This window comes from Pseudopipra pipra, chromosome 6 (assembly GCF_036250125.1).
Source record: "Pseudopipra pipra isolate bDixPip1 chromosome 6, bDixPip1.hap1, whole genome shotgun sequence".
Lineage (NCBI taxonomy): Eukaryota > Metazoa > Chordata > Aves > Passeriformes > Pipridae > Pseudopipra > Pseudopipra pipra.
Window position 1 is genome coordinate 38,809,493 of NC_087554.1, and position 20,636 is coordinate 38,830,128.

At 35.8% G+C, this 20,636-nt stretch overlaps 1 protein-coding gene across 8 annotated transcripts in view; it reads left to right on the forward strand.

Moving 5' to 3' along the window:
- Positions 1 to 20,636, forward strand: part of NPAS3 (neuronal PAS domain protein 3) — a 609,815-nt gene that overhangs the window by 557,894 nt on the left and 31,285 nt on the right. For all 8 annotated transcript variants that reach the window (XM_064658572.1, XM_064658576.1, XM_064658573.1 and 5 more), the window contains one exon: positions 19,061 to 19,254. In XM_064658572.1, coding sequence (XP_064514642.1) covers positions 19,061 to 19,254 — 194 coding nt within the window. The remainder of the gene's footprint in view (positions 1 to 19,060; positions 19,255 to 20,636) is intronic.

Genomic DNA, 20,636 nt, shown 5'->3' on the forward strand with positions numbered 1-20,636 from the left:
TGTGCAATGGTATCTTTCTACCAACTTGTTTAAAATTAAACATTCTCTAAGACTGCACTCTCAGATTTCATATTTAAAATCATAACATTAGAATTCTTTTAATGAAAATTTCTTGTTGAAATGTTATGCCTGTCACGGTTCTATTATGAGTCTTTTTCATGCCTGCCTTTACTCACAATTTAAATTGATTTTTTTAGAAGAAGTTGAAGAGTTGGGCAAGATTCGTAAATCTCAGTTGTGCACCAGAATGAAATTCAGTTTTTGGCAGAAATTAGATTCATTAATCCAAGAGGGCAAGAGATTCAAAAACCCTTTAGACAGACAGAAATATGCCATTGCACTCACCTTGTGATACTGTTCTCTTGGTTCAATCCAAAATTGCAATTATTGTTTCTCATCCAAGTGAAAGATTCACCTGGAATTCAGAAACAAGATGTCCCTATTCCAAAATTGCTTTAAGAATGCAATATATCATGGCAGAAAACCTCCTTCCATTTCAGGGGAATGGGAAGGAGGAGGAAATAGAAGGCAGCTGGTTTTTTGCATAATAGTCTAATGATCAGTACATTTCTTGGATGTAGGCTATGTTAGAGTCAGATTTAATTCCCTCTTCTGCCTGAGGGAATTCACATATCCCACTTTCCAGCTTAGCCTAAATTTTTTTCTCCTCCTCTAATATTTTTTCCCCATGAAATTTTTTCTGTCAAGGATTTTGCTCTGTCCCAGAAAGGTGCCCTGACCTTTCTCCGTAGGAAGAAAGAAACCCACAGAATTTAGTCGTTTGTCACATGGCTACTGCCACACCTCCTTAATTGAGTGAAGAAGGAGTAAGAAACCAACATCAGGAAGCATTATGTGAAGAGTTTTCTAAATGTCAGCATATGCATTCCCCAGACTTTTCAGCACTGGGAAGACATAAAGGTAATTTGTCAGAGAGAAAGAACTGATCGAGAATTCACCCATGTAAATCGATGACCTTTTAGTCAAAAGGAAGTCTCTTAGCTAGTAAAGATGCAGCATTACTTATAAAAGAACAAAACACTAATGGGCCAATCTAAGTCTTATGAAGTATCTACTTGTAGATATAAAGATATGGTTCAAGAAATAATGGTCTGCAACAGGATTAAGAAGACTAGAATACATTTTATGCCTTGCTATAGAACTGTGAGATTCTATTAGGAGAGCTATCTGGAAAAACTTGGTTCACATTCAGCATCTAAATACATCAACCAATTTTTTAAAAGTGTTCAGTAACTACTAACTCCACCTTCTCAAAGACATTTTCAAGGCTGAGCATCTTTAAAATGGGATTTATAGCACTATTCTACCATCTGGATGTGAATATGTTAGGCATTCACTATTGCAGTAGCACTAATGAAATTAATATATATTAAATAGTATTATATAAAAGGCCTTTTTAATAGCAGTCTTCCTTAAAAGAAAGATTCAAGCTTTGATGATTCCTCATGATGAGGAATCTGTAGAATTCCTGACACCTGTATCAGGATGTGTTTCTCTTCAAATATTGTCTTAAACGGCCTTAGAGTTGTGGTTTTGTTACAAACTGGGCAAACAGAAAATCAAAAACTGGATTCTGGAAGAAAAAAACAAACAAACAAACAAAAACAACCAGCCAACCAACCAACCAAAAAAATGAAAATAAAATTCAGTAAAGACAGATTACTTTCTGGGAGATTGTTTATTTTCATAAATTCTGTTATCAAACTATAAAACATATAAAAAGATAATAGTAACACCAAATTAGCAGCAATTGCCTTTGATTCTGTTTTTTTCAGAAGTATAATTCTGAAGCATCCTTTCTTAAAAGTCAGTGGATATAACAGCGAGAGGAAACTGTGAGATCAGGATTTACTCTGATATATAATAAAATATTGAAAATGGACAGAGATTAGTTCCAAACCAAATCTGGTATTCTTTCAAGGACCAAGTGTTATTGAGTTGTAGGGATATAAAATGTTTGATACACTTTTGTAAGTAGCACTAATTGTCTAGATATGTGAACTAATAGTGCAGTCTGAGACCCACTGCGGTGTCAATAGACAGATATCTGTGAGTAGGAAAAGAACAATGAGGTCTCACCAGAGAGGGAACCAGAAAATACCTCTTATTACACATTGGGAGAAAGATATCATACTCCAAGGTAGGAATGCCTATTGAAAAAGAGAGGTCTTCAGTCCACACTGCTTTTTTAAGTTATCCACCAGTGTTGTATGCCACTGCTTACTGGTAATGAATATGCCTTGCATAGGAGCAAGAAAAAGCACACAGTGCTCTGCAAAAAATAGTCAGGCAGAATTTGCTCTGTCACAGACAGATGCTGCTGCCCACATCTCTGCTTCACTTGGCCATTTTATAACTGCTGCCAGTGGATATTTTGGCTCACCTCCTTTTCATAATTTAAAGATTGGTTTAGATGTGCAAATACAGACACTATCAGCTTTTTTAACTCTCTCTACCACTTCGAAAATTTTCCCAGTTTTTGTCCAAAGTGTGCTAAGAGAAGACAATAGGCTCATACATTGATTTCCAAGTATTTTTTAAACATTTACCTTTTGTGAAGTTCTTACCTTCTTATGTTTTATTGGCTTTTTCCTGTTGCTTATAATGTCATTTATATTAATGAATGTATTTTTGTAACAGTCCTCTGAGACTGGAAAGTGCTGACATACCAAGAGATCAAGTAACTTGCCAAAGATAACAATGCCTGTTTGTGTCAAAGCCAACTGTGATTACATGCTGTACTTCATCCTCAGCCTTTCTTCCCTGTGCATGAATATTGTCAAATCATCTCTGTGTTCCAGCACATCACACTTCATTTTCTTGGGTCGGTACTTCCTTTGTTTTGATGGCTGCCCTGAACAGGCAAAATGAGATGCCAAAGAAAAAAGTACTCAGATCAGATAGTGTGAAGCTTAGCAGAACTTTAACAAAAAAAAAAAAAAAAAACAAACAACACCAAAACCAAACAAAAACAAACAAAACAAAACAAACAAACCAAAAAACTGCCATTCCTACCACCTTGTTGTGGGACAGGAGCAGGTAGCATCCTTGTCTTCATCTGGCAGCTGGCTTGGCTCCTTGCAAACTTCCCTGTTTGGTTCAAAACAAACAAAACTTATAAATAGAGACTTTTTTTCAATTTGATTAATATTTTTTCACATTCACCATAGGTGTCTCCACCCTAAAGACCTCCAAGCTTTACTAAATTCTGTGAAGCAATATATGTAATAAGAAATGTAAAATTGGTAGGGAATCATTATTCACTGTAGCTCATCATATTTGATCAAAGTGTGATTAGAAAATCAAAATGCTCCATTCGCTCATGCAGCTAGTACCACTTTGCATCTGCTATTCACTTTCTACATGAATAGGTGGTTGCAAACGGTTCAGGCTCGTCATTTTCTCAAAAACCAAATTTATTAATATAATTTGCTGTCATATGAAGCAATGTTCCTCTGTACTCACTCATTTGACAAAATGGGAGACAAAAGGCACAGAGCATTTCAGTGTTCATCACCAGTGTGGTTGAAGCCAATAGTTGAATTGGAACCATTACCTGGGGCTTTCATTCCCTGATTTTACCTGGTGTAATGACTTCTGGATAGTGATCTGGTTGTTGATTTGCTGGTTTTACCTTCTAGAACAGAAAATTGATTATGAGTGTTTCAGGCCATGCTTCCAAGAAAGAGTTACTATAGTGTAAATGTCCTTTTTCTCTACTCTCCTAAAAGGCATATTCACTACTATATAACCAAGTAAGCCATTGTGCTTCTATTTCTGAATGTTTAAGTCTGCCTCTTTATTTGTTTGAGGAATGGTGTATGGTTGAGTCTATCTGCTTTACCCTATGGAGAAGGCAGAATATAGATGTTTAGTGGAAAGAGTTTCAGTTTCTCCTTTTTACAGCATCATTAGGAAGCCGTCATTCTAATAATAATAATTCCCATTTGACATCATGGAGGTAAAAAGAAATCACTGCTGACATCAAAAACGAGGTGATATTTCAGCAGTATTATTTCACTGAAGATAAAATGGAAGTCTTTATTACTCCCAATGCTTTTAAAGAAAGCTGAGCAAGGCTTATACTGACCCTGGAGCTTATATACCTTAATGCATCTCTAACCAGTATGAAATAAGAAATTTTACTTGTTATTGATACATTTTTTGGCTGTCCCTCCTTAGAATCAAGAATTTTGTGCCTGCTTATAGGAAAATAATCAGTATCTGAAAATAAAGTTGGAAGAACACAATTATTTTAATTTTCTTCATTAGTTGAAATTTATACAAAATACCCCAAACAAATGAAAACACTAAGTGTTTTACAAGAAATAGTAATTTTCTTGTAATTTTCTTGGAGTCTGTACTGCAAATTCATACAGATTGCATAAAGAGGTCTGAGCTCTGAAGAGGTTACCCTGAGGAGGGTTACAAGTTTTATTTCACTTTTTATGGATAAGTATTTTATTCTCTCTGAACTTCTTGTGTTCATTGCTGTGTGAATTGCTTGTTGAAAGGACACAGCCAAGGTCTATTTCATCAGTGGTAAACAATATGTTTTCCACTTTTGTTTCTGATAGCACATTTCCTTTTTACAGACATATTCAGTTATAATTCCAGTCTTTGTATGTTTTCCATCCTAAACCAAACAATATAGCACATCAGTGACTCTATCCAAATATACATTGAAAAGAGTGTATCTTTCTAATACTTGACAATATTTCCTCAGTTTGAAATATATTCTTGGTCACTGATGGTTGGTTGGTTTTAGGGGACATAAAAAGAGTAATATAGACTGCATACAATTAGAGCAACAGGATGCAAGTCTGGTGCCTTTAAAACTGACAGTATTGCTCCCATTAAAAGAAAGTTCAAGAAATATATATTCTTCCCATGGCTTCATTTGGTAGAGCTGGTCACATACTTGCAAGTAGTGCCTCCTCTGTATAGCAAGAAAAACCTGATCTAAATGTTTCGTAGTCTTTTCACAATCAAACTTAAGGAATTCTTGCAATTAAATATGTGGTGGGACCATCATGTTATTTTGTTCCAGGCAAATATGTTGATAACAGAGCAGTCACAACTTATCTGCTGTTGAGTTACTGCTTCTCAGTTATTCTCAGAAAAAGTTCTGAATTCTTAGAGGTGTGCAAATATTTAATGGTTATGAGCCTTTAAAAAATGAAAATTAATAGTTACCACTTACAGTGAAATATTTAAATCTGAAATGAACTCTGCTTTTTCAATGTAAACAAATCTCATTCTATGCACAGATAGTTTGGACATTTTCCCCAAGAATTTATGCATGCATGACTTGAATGCTGAATTTTGTTTCATGTGAAGTCAGTGGCCAGGTGGGCTTTTGACATATTTTGGAAGGTCCAGGCATGTTTCTTCTCTGAAGTATTAGATAATCATATTTCTTCTTAGAAATTGTTATCTTATTAGCTTTTTCATTAATTTCTCCTTGCTCAAGTACTCAGAAATGTATATTTGTTTCCTGACAAATCACCTGTTTTCAGTTTTTGTGATCGCATTGTTGTATTATGGTATTGTTACAAAGACTATGTTGGTTAAGTCAGGCCACCACTAACACTGTGCTTAAGAGATAGCTAAAAGCAGAGCCCTGTTTCAATTAGCTCACAGGGCATCAATGGACACAGCCTGGATCTTCCACAGTGTTAGGAATGGGGCACTGGACACGGTTTTTCCCAAGGAAGCAGGAAGCTGATTCTCGATACCCAAACATGCATTATGGACTGTTTTCAATCACTTTATAGTCATATGGATTCATAAATTTTTATATGGTTGCAAGATACAGACTTTGATGGTACAAAACTCACAGAAGAGCTTTAGATCACTGGAGCAACCATAGATGAAGTTTATGTTGACAATTTATCAGCTCTTTACCGTCAAGGAAAATTGTTTTTTAGTGCCTGCCTATTAGTGATCACATGCATATTATGAAATTGAGTTTTGGGGAGGACAAGCTGCCATCTGTCTTTTCTGTATTTTTTTCACAATGCATCATTCTAAAGTTAAAAGTTTCTGTGCTCCAAAATGATGTAAAATATGAGATGCCTACAATAGAGACACTTGGAAAGAAAAATGTACTAAGTAGAGATGTAAATCTTTATAGACTTTATAAACAGGCAACTACTGATGCTATACTCTATGTTTTAGCTTCAAGTGCCCTCCATGTTCTGCATGTGCCATAGTGCCCAACACATTCTCTTACTCTAGATTTCAGGGTTGCTAAACTGATAACTAATTAATATATATCTCAAAGAGTGTGAAAATATTTTTTCCATAAACTCTTTCTGGTTCAGGTTTTTTGTGGGGTTTTTTTGTGTATATGTTGTGAAATAGAACTGCAAATGCCTGATGTAGAGAATGAAAAAGATGTGTTCAGTTTCTTTTCTGTGTTCTGATATGCTAAGATTTTATCAAAAATATTGTTTTCCTGTAAAAATATCTGCCTCAGAGAAAATCTGCTGTGCAGCTGTCAGGATTACACCTCTCAGAATATACCTGTGGTGATTCTGTTAAATTGATAAAAACAGAACACTTTGCTATGTAGAAGGATTGCTGAAAATATTCTGAGGTCCTTTCATGTGTAACAGCACTTATATGGCAGTACGTTTATTGTGCTATAAATTCCATCACTGATTTTGGCCATTTCAAATTGATTCTGCAGTAACTGTAAGTAATGAACCTTACAGACAGAGCCAAGGAAAAAAAAACCAAGCCAATAAACTTGTGGCAGTAGAAATACAAATTGTAGAGTTCATTTAGCCTCAGTTTTTATCAGATCATGCAGCGAATACTCCACAAAGCCAGAGAAATATCTAACAAAATATACAGTACCATAACCCTGGCTTGCTTTAAATTTAGCAGCTAAAGCAGACAGTCAATTATCCAAAGTACATGTTTGTATGAAATGTCCTGGGGATTTCACCTGAGATTTAAGGAAGGTGCTCAGCATAAGTCAATGAAAGTGGAGAAATTATAATAGAAGTGACTTAAACAGCATAATGAGCCAAATCCTGTGCTGTCTTACATGGTCTAAGCAAAACAAGGCACGACTGAATTTCATAGGAGTGCAGATTGATGTGCAGTAAGCTTATAATGACTCATCAGATCAAAGTGTACAAAAGTCTTCAAAATTTGCATATGTTTCTAGACAATTTCCCTTTCTTTACTAAAAAGTTCTACCAGGTTAACAAGAATGACGTGATATCTTTTTTCCAGGTACCTTTAACGATCCCATAGATTTTAGCAGAGAATTTCTGTGCTTGCTAAAGATTTCCATAGGAAGGTTTTAAAATCCATCAAAAAGATGGAGTTCTAAGGCTTTTCGCATTAGTTTTCTATAGGAAACAAACTGATCTTGATTTGTTAAATATTGTGTACATTTCTCACAATCTTTCAGATCATTTAGAGTCTTATTTTACAAACAGACCATAGATCTAGTCCCACTAATTCAGTGGGCTGGGCATGAGATTAAAGTTTATATACATGTACATATGTGTTCTACCCTTTGTTGTTACATGAAGAGCTAACTTCAGATTTAACTCAAATACAAAAAAGACTAGTTTTCTTCTACATAGCTTTCTTAGCAACATTACAGGAGAGAGGAGAAAGGCCATGTTTTATCTTCTGTGCTAAAAAAAAAGTCTGGGTAGGGTTCCTACAAGCCCTGCATCACAGTTTGCATGCTCATATATCTTACAGTCTTCATTGAGTGCTGAATTCATTCTGTATGTCTTCTTATACCTAACTGCATATATTTCTGAACCCCTGTATTGTCTGTAAGAGATATTAAATCCTCATTTTGAGATCAAAATGCTTGAGTCCACTCTAGCCTTATACAGGAGACAAAGAAACTTGTTGTCTAAGGCGTATTCCTTGCCACTCTCTGTAAAAAAGTCTATTTTGCCAATTTGTCCACTTTACATCAGCAGCCTGAGTGACACACAGAGCTAAAAAGATGCAGAAACTGAGGCTTTCAGTTAAACACCAAATATAGTGAAAGTCATGATAAAATAAGGAGGATTGGGAATGCTTTTCTTCCTTTCACCCTCTGCTGTTTTGTGTTGCAATGAGGAAGACAGTGAGTGAGTCTGAAGTCTTGTGGATAGCCCCTGGTAACTAAGAGCAAAGAAACCTTGCTCATTATCTCTACTCTCTTCCTGAATAAACATTTCAGCCATTGTAAATGAGTGTGACATGAAAGGCAAATGAATGGCTCTCATTCTGGATGAGAAACACTTGACAGCTGAGCAAACCGTAGGTTGTTGTAAAGGTGAAGATCATATGACCAGTGGATGATGGGGCAGGCATACCATTTATTTCCATATGACCTAAGATGCATCATACTCTTAAATGAGAGATTCCCAGCCTTACAGAGAGTAAGTCCTAGGTGTTCAAACTGAGTTTTGGTTAGAACAGAAGTGTGTGAAAGACAGAGCTGTTCTAATTTTTTTCTTATTATTTTATTGAATTACATAGAAAATCTTAATCATTTATAAGGAAAGGTTCAGTGTGGATTGACAGATGGCGTGCAACACCCCAACTCTATTTCATTTATAAATATGATTGATGTGGAGGTAATTTCTCGGTAACCTGTTTTTCAAAAAAAAAAGGTATTCTAAGTGGTGGGTTAGTAAAAGAAAATTAATCTCTGCATGTTAAACTTGCCAACTTTTGAATTAATTGCATGAGAATGACAATCAATTAATAAATGTTAAGCAAACAACAGAAAATCAGTGAATTAAAAATTACTAAATTGATTCCAATGCAGATAAACCAAGAGGCTGCCATAATTCTTCAGTGTAGATTCAACAACATGAATCTTGTCTCATCAGTTTTTCCTCCCCATTTATCCACATCTAGCATTTAAAACAATGCTGTTTCATTATGATTTTTACAAATAAATTGCTATGTATAATCTAGCTTGCTAAATTAAGTGGATTATAGAAAGAAATCATAAATAGTAGTCCATTTGTAGCTGTCAAGGAGAAGGTCATAGCTTTGCCAAGGCCATCCATCTCCAAGTGGAATGGAATCTTTTTCTTCAAAGGGAAATCACATCCTTGTTTGGGTGGACTTAGCTAGTAAGGACAGTACACATGGCTGCTTCTCTGGAAAGGCTTTCATGGCTAGCCCTAGCATTCTCCTACAGCCAGAGTCTCTGTAAAGCCACTTTAGGGCTTGGGGCTTGCAGTTTTAATGCCAGCTACTTTCTTTATCATGACCATATGAGATGTGTTTAAAACTGTTCAAATATAACACTGAACACAGTCAAAGAACTACTGACATTATATCTTGGCAGACATACCAAAAGACCTTTACTTCCCTATCATCATTCCTTTTTGCTATCTGGATGTGGAGCCGTTACTAGCCACCTGTGGAAGCTATTCTAAAATTTACAGTTGTATTTTTCATAAAATTGGCTCATATACTTTGCTGTCTCTTTTCCTCTTTTAAATGGAAAATTTATATTTTAGATTCATTTAAGTGTCATTGATAGGCAGAAAGTGAAAGCATATTAATAAATATGGAAATTAATCTTTTTTGCCTCTCTCCACCTTTGCTTTCATCACAGTTGTGATGTTTTGCAGGAAAGCTCACACATTCTGTTGTGTGATCTTTCGGTAGACCTTGCATGTTTGTATACAGCCAGCAAAAATTGGGCCATGCTAGGGGAAAGCATACAATTATTAAAATAAAAAAAATGGCTGCTTTTTGCTGTAGGAGTATATATACCAGACACCATTAGCACAAGCAGAGGAACCTTAGTATTAATGACATTCAAGAAATAGTTCTCAGCCTTTTTCGCTGTGTGTCTCTGCTTTACTATGAGAAAATCTCAGATCTTTCTACCAATTTAGCCACAAAATTAGGAGGAGCGAATGTAATTTACCTTGACTAGCTTCAGAATGAATTCTGGGGTTGCAGAATTCCACCACAGGTGGAGAGCTTGAGTAGAACATAAACATTCCTGTCTTAATCAAGGCTGAGTTGGGGAATCCATTTCTGTCTTTACAGACAACAGCATTAATATATTTTTTTCTCCTTGTGTAGGAAAAATACATTAATATCAGATACTTTGTTTTATCTAGTCCTTTCTCACTTATCAAGTCCTTGCACAGAATCACCTAAGGTAATTGTTGGACTGCTAAGAACTACATCAAAGAAAGCAGTAAGGAAAAAAACAAACTAAAAACCTTTTATTTCTCCCTCCAAAGATAGAAATAAAGACCCTACATCTGAAGAATACTTATTATTGGTTGTCTTTAGTGCAATAAGGTTTGGTTACCCTGACACACAGGATTGAAGCTTACTTTTTTTAAACAACCTTTTCACCCTTTCTGTTGCAGAATTTTCCACCCCCCAATACTCTGATAAACTGCATTGGAACTGGTGCAACAAAAGTAATTTTTCAGGTTCGACTTTCACTGCTGGCAGGAGCACCAGAATTCTGGAATAGTGAGCTTCAAGAGAGTTTGCTCATGGGCAGGAATGACAATTCCTTTATTGGAACCCTGCACACTTCAATAGCAAAATGCTTTTAACTTTCTTTAAATAGTATTAAGGAAAAAATATCCTTAAGGCATTATTTTTAAAGGAGACTTCAAACATTCTGTGAGGGGAAAAAAATGCAACGTATTTGAACACTGAGGGATTTGCAGTGACAAATCTGTTAAAGTGAACCTATCTTTTGAATTTCAGGGTTAAATGAGTATTGGCCACAAATCAGGGATGCAGACTAACAAAAATTCTGAGACATTTCAGATTTCTAGCTTGACCAGCAGTAGCCAGAATGTATAATAGATCAAGAGTTGGATTCAATGATCCTTATGGGTCCCTTCCAGCTCAGCATATTCTGTGATTCTGTGATTTATAAATAAGTTACTTATGTTAGCTAGGTTTTAAATAACTATGTTTCATTTATTCGTCTGAATTCAACATAAAAAATCCATTATAACATTTGCAAGAAGTGTAAGACAATCCCAGGTTCTTAATCTTTTTTACTACATAGACTTAATTCTTCAATAACTCAATATTAAAAATTTTAGAGTTTATATTTAAAAGCATGTGTGAAGCAAACAGATATGCAAGGGTAAATCTGTTCGTCTTGAATCCTTCTGCAAATGGTCTGGTCTGGAGGTCGTATCAAAGAGATTCTTTTTCCAGCTTAAACCTGTCTTTTCTAAATAGATCTCAACCTGATCTCATTTAATGCATTGATGTCTGGTTTCTTAGTCATTATATTTGCTGTATTACATATCAAAAGGACTCTTGAGAAATTCCCCTGAATTGATAATTCTAATTTCTTATGTATAGCTACTCTATATTCACTCTGAGGACAGCTGTATTGTATGCTAAACCACGAATTGTAAAAATTGATCCCTTTGTATGTAGGTTTGTATTAAATTGAGATACTCTATTTTTTTCCTGTTTGTTGCCACACTTGGGTTCCTGGTGTCAGTTTGTATTTGGCTGTTTGAGCATATTAAAGTTTTGCTAGTGCTTATGATGTTCTTGCCAAGAGCACTCTTGCAGCAATCTGCACTAGAACAGCCTTTGTGCCAATTACTTCAAAAAGTATTCTGTTACAAACCCAATTTTTATGGCTACTTTTTCAGGTTGCAGTGTGTTGATTTCATTTAGTTTCTTCTTTTCCCATTTTTTAATGTTGATCTTCTTCAAATGCTTCTAAGTTTTGGATTATGAAAAAACAATGCATTGTTGATAGATTGAGTTGTTAATAAGATATCTTATAACGATTCAAAGGTATATAACTTGAATGACTAACACTGCATATATTTTAAAGATACTATTTAATAGTGGAAGATTTGGAGCTCTTATTGTAAGGTTTGATTATGTAAATGGAAACCTTTGCAGTTGTACAAAGCAAAATAAATGAAAAATTATAATGTGCAATGACAGCACAATATTTCTTTTTATTTTATAAAGCTGATTGCAGGAGTGTCAGGTCTACAACATCTTTTATTTAGAGAAAAGTAGCTTGCTAATGCAATGCAATCAATGAAAAATTCTAACACAGGAAAGGATGTGTTATCGTTAACATATTTTACAATGCACATATGGTTTTGAAAGGTCTTGATCATGCAACTTTTACTACTGTGATGTATACCAATGCAAGACTTGACCTAAGAATTCTGACATGAGAATCATCATGGCAATAAAGATAGATATGTGTCCATATACAACACAGGACAGTGTGCTATGCTATCCTAAACATGCTATGCTAATCTACTATCTCAAATTTAAAAAAGTAAATGCTGTTATGTAACACAATGAAAAATCAGCCATAAATTTAGGATCTAATAATGTTAATCTACAGCATCTGTAAATGCTGATAGCAAATATATTTTTACTAATTATTCTTGACCAGCCTATGGTCTGCTGTACATTTCCCAGGCTCTTAAGATTTAATAACTCTTGACAGACATTTATACACTCTTGAAAATGCCTTTTTTTTTGTGGCAGCTTTAGGAATTGTTTATCATACAACAGTCTTCCATTACTCCCACAGAGTATTCTTAAGGTAACTTTAACCTAGACAACATAACATGGTCAATGTCAGGTTCGTGTTTTGTCTTCACTCTTTTGGAGAGTTAGAAAGCTGTCCCCATTCCCTGCCCTTTAGTTTGTTATCTAGTCTGGGGTAAGGGGGAGATAAGAGGTTCTGCATTCTGAGGTTGTAGAACTGCCAGTTTTTTGCATGTGTGCTCAAAACTGTAAATTTAGTGCAGAAGAGCAGCTGTTCCCTGTGGTGTACTTGAATGAAAGTGGCTGTGGCTATTGTGCTTGCTACTGATCTCAACATTCCTCATGTGCAATCAATAATACTCTACTCAGGTCACATTAGGGATAGAGCAAGTACTACGAACTGAGCCTGCCACGCTGGGGTGTTTCTTGTGTGATGCTTGTCTTTAAGTGCCAATGAGTTTGAGGTCTCATAAGGATACTTTTTTAAACCCCTTAGGATTAGCCTAAATTCTGCCTCTGACTATTTTAAGCAGTAGAATAGCTTTTGAATCTTATTATTTGGAGAGAGTGATAACAGAGGAAAGATAGGAAAAGCCTAGAGTGTCTTCAAAAACTAGTATTGACTTTTTAACAATAAAATACATCCTGAGACGAAATATGCTGTTTAAATGTAAATACCATTTCCATTTTCAGACTGTCTTTTGCAGGTGTATTTGAAGGGATTTGAAATGTACTTGTAGATGGAAAAGAGGCTATTGACCTTGAAACTATGTATGTATTAGGAATAATGTTCACCCTCCTTGAAATCAGGCTCGTATTCTTTGAATGAGTGCTCAAGACCACAGCTCTGAGCAGTGGTTCAGGTGCCATTCAGTGCATAACTCAATCAAGACTGACTGCAAAACTGTTTCTCAGGAATCATAGATTATTGCCTCGTCTTTTTTTCATCTGCCATGGTTCCGAATGACTCACCCACAGCTCCACTTTGTTCCAGTGCGGACTTGATATAATAGGACAAGGTTTATGTGTAGAAGCAATGACTTTTATTGGATGGACTACTTTGGTCAGAAAAAGAAAACCCAAACATACAGGCTTTTCCACATACAAGCACTTTTTCAAGGCTAAAACTGAAGTAACAAACTTCTGACTCAAGTAAGTGTTGAGAATAATTACTGTAAGTAGACATGTATTCTGTTATACTGTCCAAGAGAAAAGATAGATGATGCTTATGAAGTTGGAGATGGCTGATGTTAACAAGGGAAGAGATGATAAAATGGTTATTTTATAGATTAAAAGAGGATTGATACAACATTGATACAACAGGAGCATGCATCTGCAAACTTTAATTTACGTGATGGATACAAACCCATCATGTAAAATGCATATGCAAGCCTACTGTGTCCTTTGTATGTTAAGCTAACTGTACACAGGATGGAGAATTGATCTGTGTGTGTACAGAAAGTTGGATGCATTTGGGACTCCTCAGACTTGCTGCACATGTGAGATAGTCCAACATATTGCAGCTGTAGCTGCTCATTCCTTTTCAACACCAAAATGTCATGCTCCATAGGACCTCCTGTTAGGAATACTGCAATGTTGATAGAAATGCAATAGGTTTGAGAATGGGATACACAAGTATTTCTGGAACTACAAACACAAGGCCTCACTGGACCTCTCAGATCCCAACTACTGCTGAATATAGGCCAGTGACGTCTTTTTCCAAAGCTTTCCTGAAGACTCTGAGAGCGAGCAGGCTTTGATCTCAATGAGAATGGGCTATGGAACCCCAGAAATAAATGGTTTCTGGCCATGGGAAAATATAAGCAAGTAGAAATGTTATAGTGACTACAGTGGGGCACAGGGAAGAAAGAAGATAATTGTGATAGATAAAGAAACCTATACTGAAGTTTAGGTTGATAGACATGGATATATTTTGATGTCAGAAAAGGAACAACTTTCAGATATCACTATGTGAATTCCAGATGTGACACTTGACTCTTTTTTCTTTTCAAAGTCCAGAGGAAAGCCTGCTTCCAATGTTCAATCTTACCTGAGAAATCACCTGAAACCATATAAGAACTCTTTACCTTATGGAGTATTAAAACATTTGTCTCACTGGTGCCACAGACAGGTTTTGAGATGTATGTCCATGTATCAGTGAAGGAACACACAACTCTTCAAAAGAAAAATATAAGAACAGGGCTATAGTGTGTAAGATATTTCTTAAATCAATTTAACACTTTAAATTAATTGTGTTTTAAAGATTTACATATTGATTTTGGAAGTATAAAATAATATCTTTGAGAGACTAAAACAAATATATATACCCTTCAGAATCACAGTTATTTCTGTAAATGGGGATAAATGTGTGTGTGAGTTGTTTTTAAACTCACTAAATAAATATCTAGACACACAAACTAAATTAGGATGTTTTCATATATGACTTTTAAAAAATTGATTATAAGCTATAATTTTAAAACTTCAAATTTAATATATTATTAAGAGAAATGAGCTGGAGGGACAACTTATGCCAGTGCTGTGGTTTCACACACACAATAAATTGGCATAGTGATTTACACAGAGAACAAAAGAAATAGATTAGAAATTTATTTTGAATTGAAGTTTTAGTTTTGAAGAACACAGAGAAATCTGAAAGGTGAAATTCACAGATTTTTTATGCTTGCAGGTTTTTATAGCCTCTGGTAATGCATGTCCTTATTCTGACATCATATGTGTGTGAAAAAATGGATGTAATATTTAAAGACGTCTTTCGACAAAGAAAATATTTCCATTTCCAGAGGTGAGATTTAGCTTTAAAGGCTGATGAGCAGGTTCCAGATGTGTTTTTCAATCACTGGACTTTCCTATTAAGCACTGACAGAGGGAAGGTTTTATCAAAGTCTTTGTGATATGCTTGTTTACAACGAGTAGACATTAGTAGAGCACATCTAAGTGCATATCGCTAACAGATGACTAAAGAGAGCATATGGCAGGGAAAAGAAATATATATTTGTCCAACCAGTGTGGCTTGTTAACACTCCCACACTCATAAACTGTGTTTACATGTACTTACAATATTTTGCAAATCCTTTTTCTAATCAGCTAAAAATAAAAGCCAAATAATTTTTTTGCACTGTTGGAGTTTCAGGCAAAGTTGATTTAGACTTTGCTTTTTAACAAGTCAATTAAACAGTGCAGAAGATTTTTACAGTAGTTGTTTTGCTTCAGCATGACATCTTTACAGCAGTATATGTGTTATTTTCATTTCACAGTGTTAAAAGTTTTATTTTTGTAGAACACTTTTTTGTTCTCCCACCTGTCTATCCAAGAGTAATTATTATACAACCAGGTTACACTACAAGCAATAACACAGATCAGAATGACCTGTGCTAAATCCTGGTCTAGATCAGGTTACAAAGTTTATTTTAACATTAAGATTTCCCTCTGTTTCTATAGGATGAATCATAGAATCATAGTTACAACACCTACTAATAAACAGTTTATAAGCAAAAAAGTGTCTGAACTGTTAACCCAGTTCCAGTAGAGTGAAAAAGGAGTCTTGATATTGATTAATTTACGAGGTAGATGAAGAAATGCTGGGGAAATCTGTACAGCTCTTGACATATGAAGGTTCTGATGATTCTATGATCTGATGATTAACCCACCTTTTTATAATGGACAGAATACATTATCACTGTCTTCTCTTGCTGTGACATCTAAATGTGCCAGTCTATTCATATAGCATTATTAGAAAGAAGACAGTTACAGTTTAAAGATGGATTTGGACTGTTGCATACTTTTCAGAAGGAAGCATTTATAAAGAAAACTGCACAGAAGAACTGCATTTACTTTTGATTTTCAGTATATTCCTACAAAATTTTTATTAAATATTTACATCTGGAACCAAGTATTGTCCTTCATAAAACAGTTTATTCTTGCAATTTAGCTTCATTAAAGTCATAATACTGTTTTAGGATATGAGAGACTAGTGCTGTGGGATTGAATTATAAAGAGATTAATTTTAGCTACAGGAGATAATTGACCCTATAATTCCTATCACCCCTAATCCCAGTTCAAATGAACCAGTGTTAAAAGTGGCAATACTCACAATATAGAACAAGGTCATGACAGTTAGAATTGTTTTTTACTACCAATTAGATTTCCCACTTGGTGCATTTGACTAATGGTGTCATAGAAAGTGATTTCAGGCATGGAAATACAGTTTCTATATGGGCACACAGGTAGTGGAACTGATGAGCAGTTTGCTGTACATTTTCAAGTGTACAGAATCAAAATGTTGGGTTTTCTTTGAGTGCTGACCCCTGAAATTTGAATTCACTTGGGGATTTAGAACATGTTTGGATCCATGGTAAAGCTAGAAACAAGCAAACTAATTTGAATCTGGAAACAAATTCTCTTGAAATTCAACAATGCTAATATATGGTGGTTCTAACATGTTTGGAATTTTCTCTTGGGGCAATGCTACATCTGAGGTGTATTCCAGATGAAGGATCAGAAAAAAAAGTGAGGTACTGTCTGAATAGAGAGTTGTTCAAAAACAGATCATGTTGATATTTAGCTGCAAATGACATGAAGGTTTAAAAAAGTACAAAGAAGAGATAAATATGATGTATCTTAGAAATTCCCTCAAGTGATAGTGCCAACTTCAAACATATTAGCATAAGGAGTCTTATGAAAAAACAACAGAACAATACTTTTGCATAACATGTTCCCTATAAGATAATTTTTCACATTTTTACTAGTTATCCATCAGCATTTTTGCAAGCATTTACAGATTTGAGTTTTGCAGTAAGTTGAAATTGCATGATAAAAAGAGACAGATAATGATAAAAAGCAGATGTATATGGAAGGCTAGCTAGAAGGAGCAAAATATACTATTGCTGCCCCTCCTGTGAAGTTAATCCTGTTTCTTTTATCTATTTCTGCATTAGTTAATGAAGTCTTAAGAAAAATTAAAGTAAGTTTGAAATGGTGTTTTTGCATCCTTACCTTTAGGAACTTTTTCAAATATTCATAGGATAGTTTGCCCTTGGAAGGTGCATTAAGTGTGAATTTAGGCATAATTACTTCAAACATAGGTGGTCAGAAACCTGCAACTGAAATGGACAAACAGAGCAGCTAATCACTTTCCTCATTCAGATTCACCACACTGGCTAAGATCAAAATGTAAAATAATGGCGAAAAGAGATATTTTGATGGTATATGTTAAAAAAAAAGGAACAAACTTTAAGGCTTAGGTCACAGATCTGCTAGCATGAATTAGATTTGAATTTGGATGCATTTTGTGATTTGCAGTCTTGTAAATGAAAAATTTTCTTCTCTCTCTCTTTGTAATAACAATCAATCTCAGATCAGAAGCAAAGAGTTTGTCTGCTATCTTTGTGAGATGAGTATCAGTGCACTTATAGCTACATCCCATTTCTGTCACCTTCTCCAGTGCCCCTGATATCAACCAACATCTCTGTTGACCTCTGGGTAGTGAGTCTGGGATGACAGTGAAAGTGGCCTTCATCTCCTGGAAGCCTTCTCGTAAAACAACAGGGTGAAAATCTGGGAGACCCTGCAACTGTCACTTCTTATAGCTTTCTTATCCATGAGTACAGGAACTGCAGTTTCCATTTTCATTTCAATATGTTGTAATTATATTCTTTTATTGGACAAAACAACCCCTCTATTTATCCACAGAACTCATGAAAGAGTGAAACTGGAAGTGGTGGAATATTCTTTTTCCAGAGTTTCAATTTACTCCATTCCAGGCGGTGTTCTTGGAATAAGGGTGAAATTCTTAGGGGTACAATCAGATCTCCCAGGCATCTTCAGGCATTATCTTGTGAATATGAAAGAAACTACTACCCCTGGAGCTCTCCATACATACATACATACTAGTCAAAGTCATTATACGTCTGCCAGCCCTTTAAAACCTTTGCTGTGGATGCAAGAAGACCATCCTGCAGCTGAGCTCATAGATCACTTACAGGCTGTTGCTTCTCAAATTGCCAACCACAAAGAAGAAATTTAAGGCAGTGAACAGTGTCTCCATAGTGTAGGTGACTAGCAATTCAATTAAATCCATTCTGAAAAAAATTCAAAACTGCTGATATTTCTGTCTCATATTCAATTCCCAAATGTTATGAAATTATTATTTTATTAATTTCCAACTTCCTAGTTTCAGTTTTATCACACTCCCTCTCTTGTTGAATTTCTACTTTGTTGTTATCTTCTTCCTTTCTGTAAGAATCACACAGCAAAAATCAATACCACAGAAATTCCTAGGTTTTTATTTGATGAATGTGAAGTATTTGCCTGTTATGTTCTTCTTTTTGCCACTAGGAGAGACAGGGCATGTTGACAGCAAATATTAATAACCTTAACAATAATACTGGTACTACTTAGTATGATTTTAGGTTGTGTCAAGTGATCTTTAGGGAATACTAAAGAAACTGATGTCAAAATTGCATTCAGAATTCACTGGGTATTTTCTATTATTTTTATTTTGCAGGTGATTCATATAACAGGCCGATTACGTCTGAGAGTATCACTATCACACGGTCGGACAGTACCCAGCCAAATCATGGGACTTGTTGTCGTTGCTCATGCTTTGCCACCTCCTACAATTAATGAAGTCAGGATTGACTGCCACATGTTTGTCACTCGTGTGAATATGGACCTCAATATCATTTACTGTGAAAATAGGTACAGCTTTTAGCTCCTTTTTTCTTTATTTTTGCTGTCTGTATTCTTTGTTTCATGGGCTTGGCAAGAAGTTTTGAAATTTGTGACTCCTGCAATGTCATCCTGGTATTGTATGAGAGCGCTGAATTCACTCTCATCATCACCACCTTCATTTTCATTACATTCTAAGAGGATAAAATAAATTAAAAACCATAATTTGCAGGATATCTTGCTGGAATAAAGGAAGATAGACCAGGAAGGATTCCTCTAAGCTTTTCCTCGTTTTTACAATCTTTCACTGTCCCTCTCAGAGTCAAGACTTGGGACTAGACAGACGTTAGTCTGACCTGTATGCCTGTCCTTATGCTCTCCCATCCTCCCCTCCACAAGTTTTTCTGTCTGAAGTTTTAAAGTTTTCCGTTTTTGAACTAATTTGCAGATTACAGCACATCATGCTCAGTGTTTAATGGAACAGAAGCACAGATGGCCTAGATAGTAGGCTAGAGAGGTGGGATCTGTTGCAGTTAGAGGTGGGAAAACTGTAGAATAAAATTGGTTAAGGGCATACTGGGAAAGATAGCAGTGAAATGGAAACAGGTGATGAAGAGTTGGTTGAGGGGGGGCCACGTTCGATGTGAAAGCGACAAGTGATCTCAGAAGATGAAAGATAGTATTTAAATTCAGCTGTCTGCTCACTGGGGACTGGATGTTTGTAGTATCAGGAGCTCCCCATGGTGGTCTGTCAGGGCAGGACCTGGCAGCCAGGGCCCATCCCACCATCCTAAAAGCTGAGGGGGGGCACAGGGACAGCCCCAGCCCCAGGCATTGGACACCTCCCTGGGGACAGGCAGTGCCATGGGCTGGGATCTGGTCAGTAGAACACATGAACGGGCAGGGCTATGAGCAGCTGGAGACTGGCAGGGGCTGACAGCCCTGGGGGCTGACATGGGGGTCTGGGCTGGGGGGGGAGAAGCCCCAGAGGGCTGACATGAGTTCTGGGTGTGTGAAGGGCAGGGGAGAGAGGCTGGTCAAGACCATTAAGGCCTCATGGCCCTGAAAAATAAAAATAAAATCCAGGGAATGGGTATTTAGAGCAGAAGTGAAGATACATGAGAGGGAAGAGATAAGTAATAAAGTTTGGGTCCATTGATGGAAATCTGAGGTAGTGCAGAAAAGCTGGAAAGGAAGTAGGAAGGTAATGTAGCCAAAAGAAATTTTGTCAAGGGGACTTATCAGTGGAACAAACAAGATTATTACAGCAACCATGGCATATTATAAATTGAGTGGAAGCTTTCTGATATGAGCAATCATAATTGCTCAATCATAATGGAATACCTATGATCAGGATAGCACATCAATATAAACTTTTATAAAAAAGGATAAACCCAAATGTTTTGTTGAAT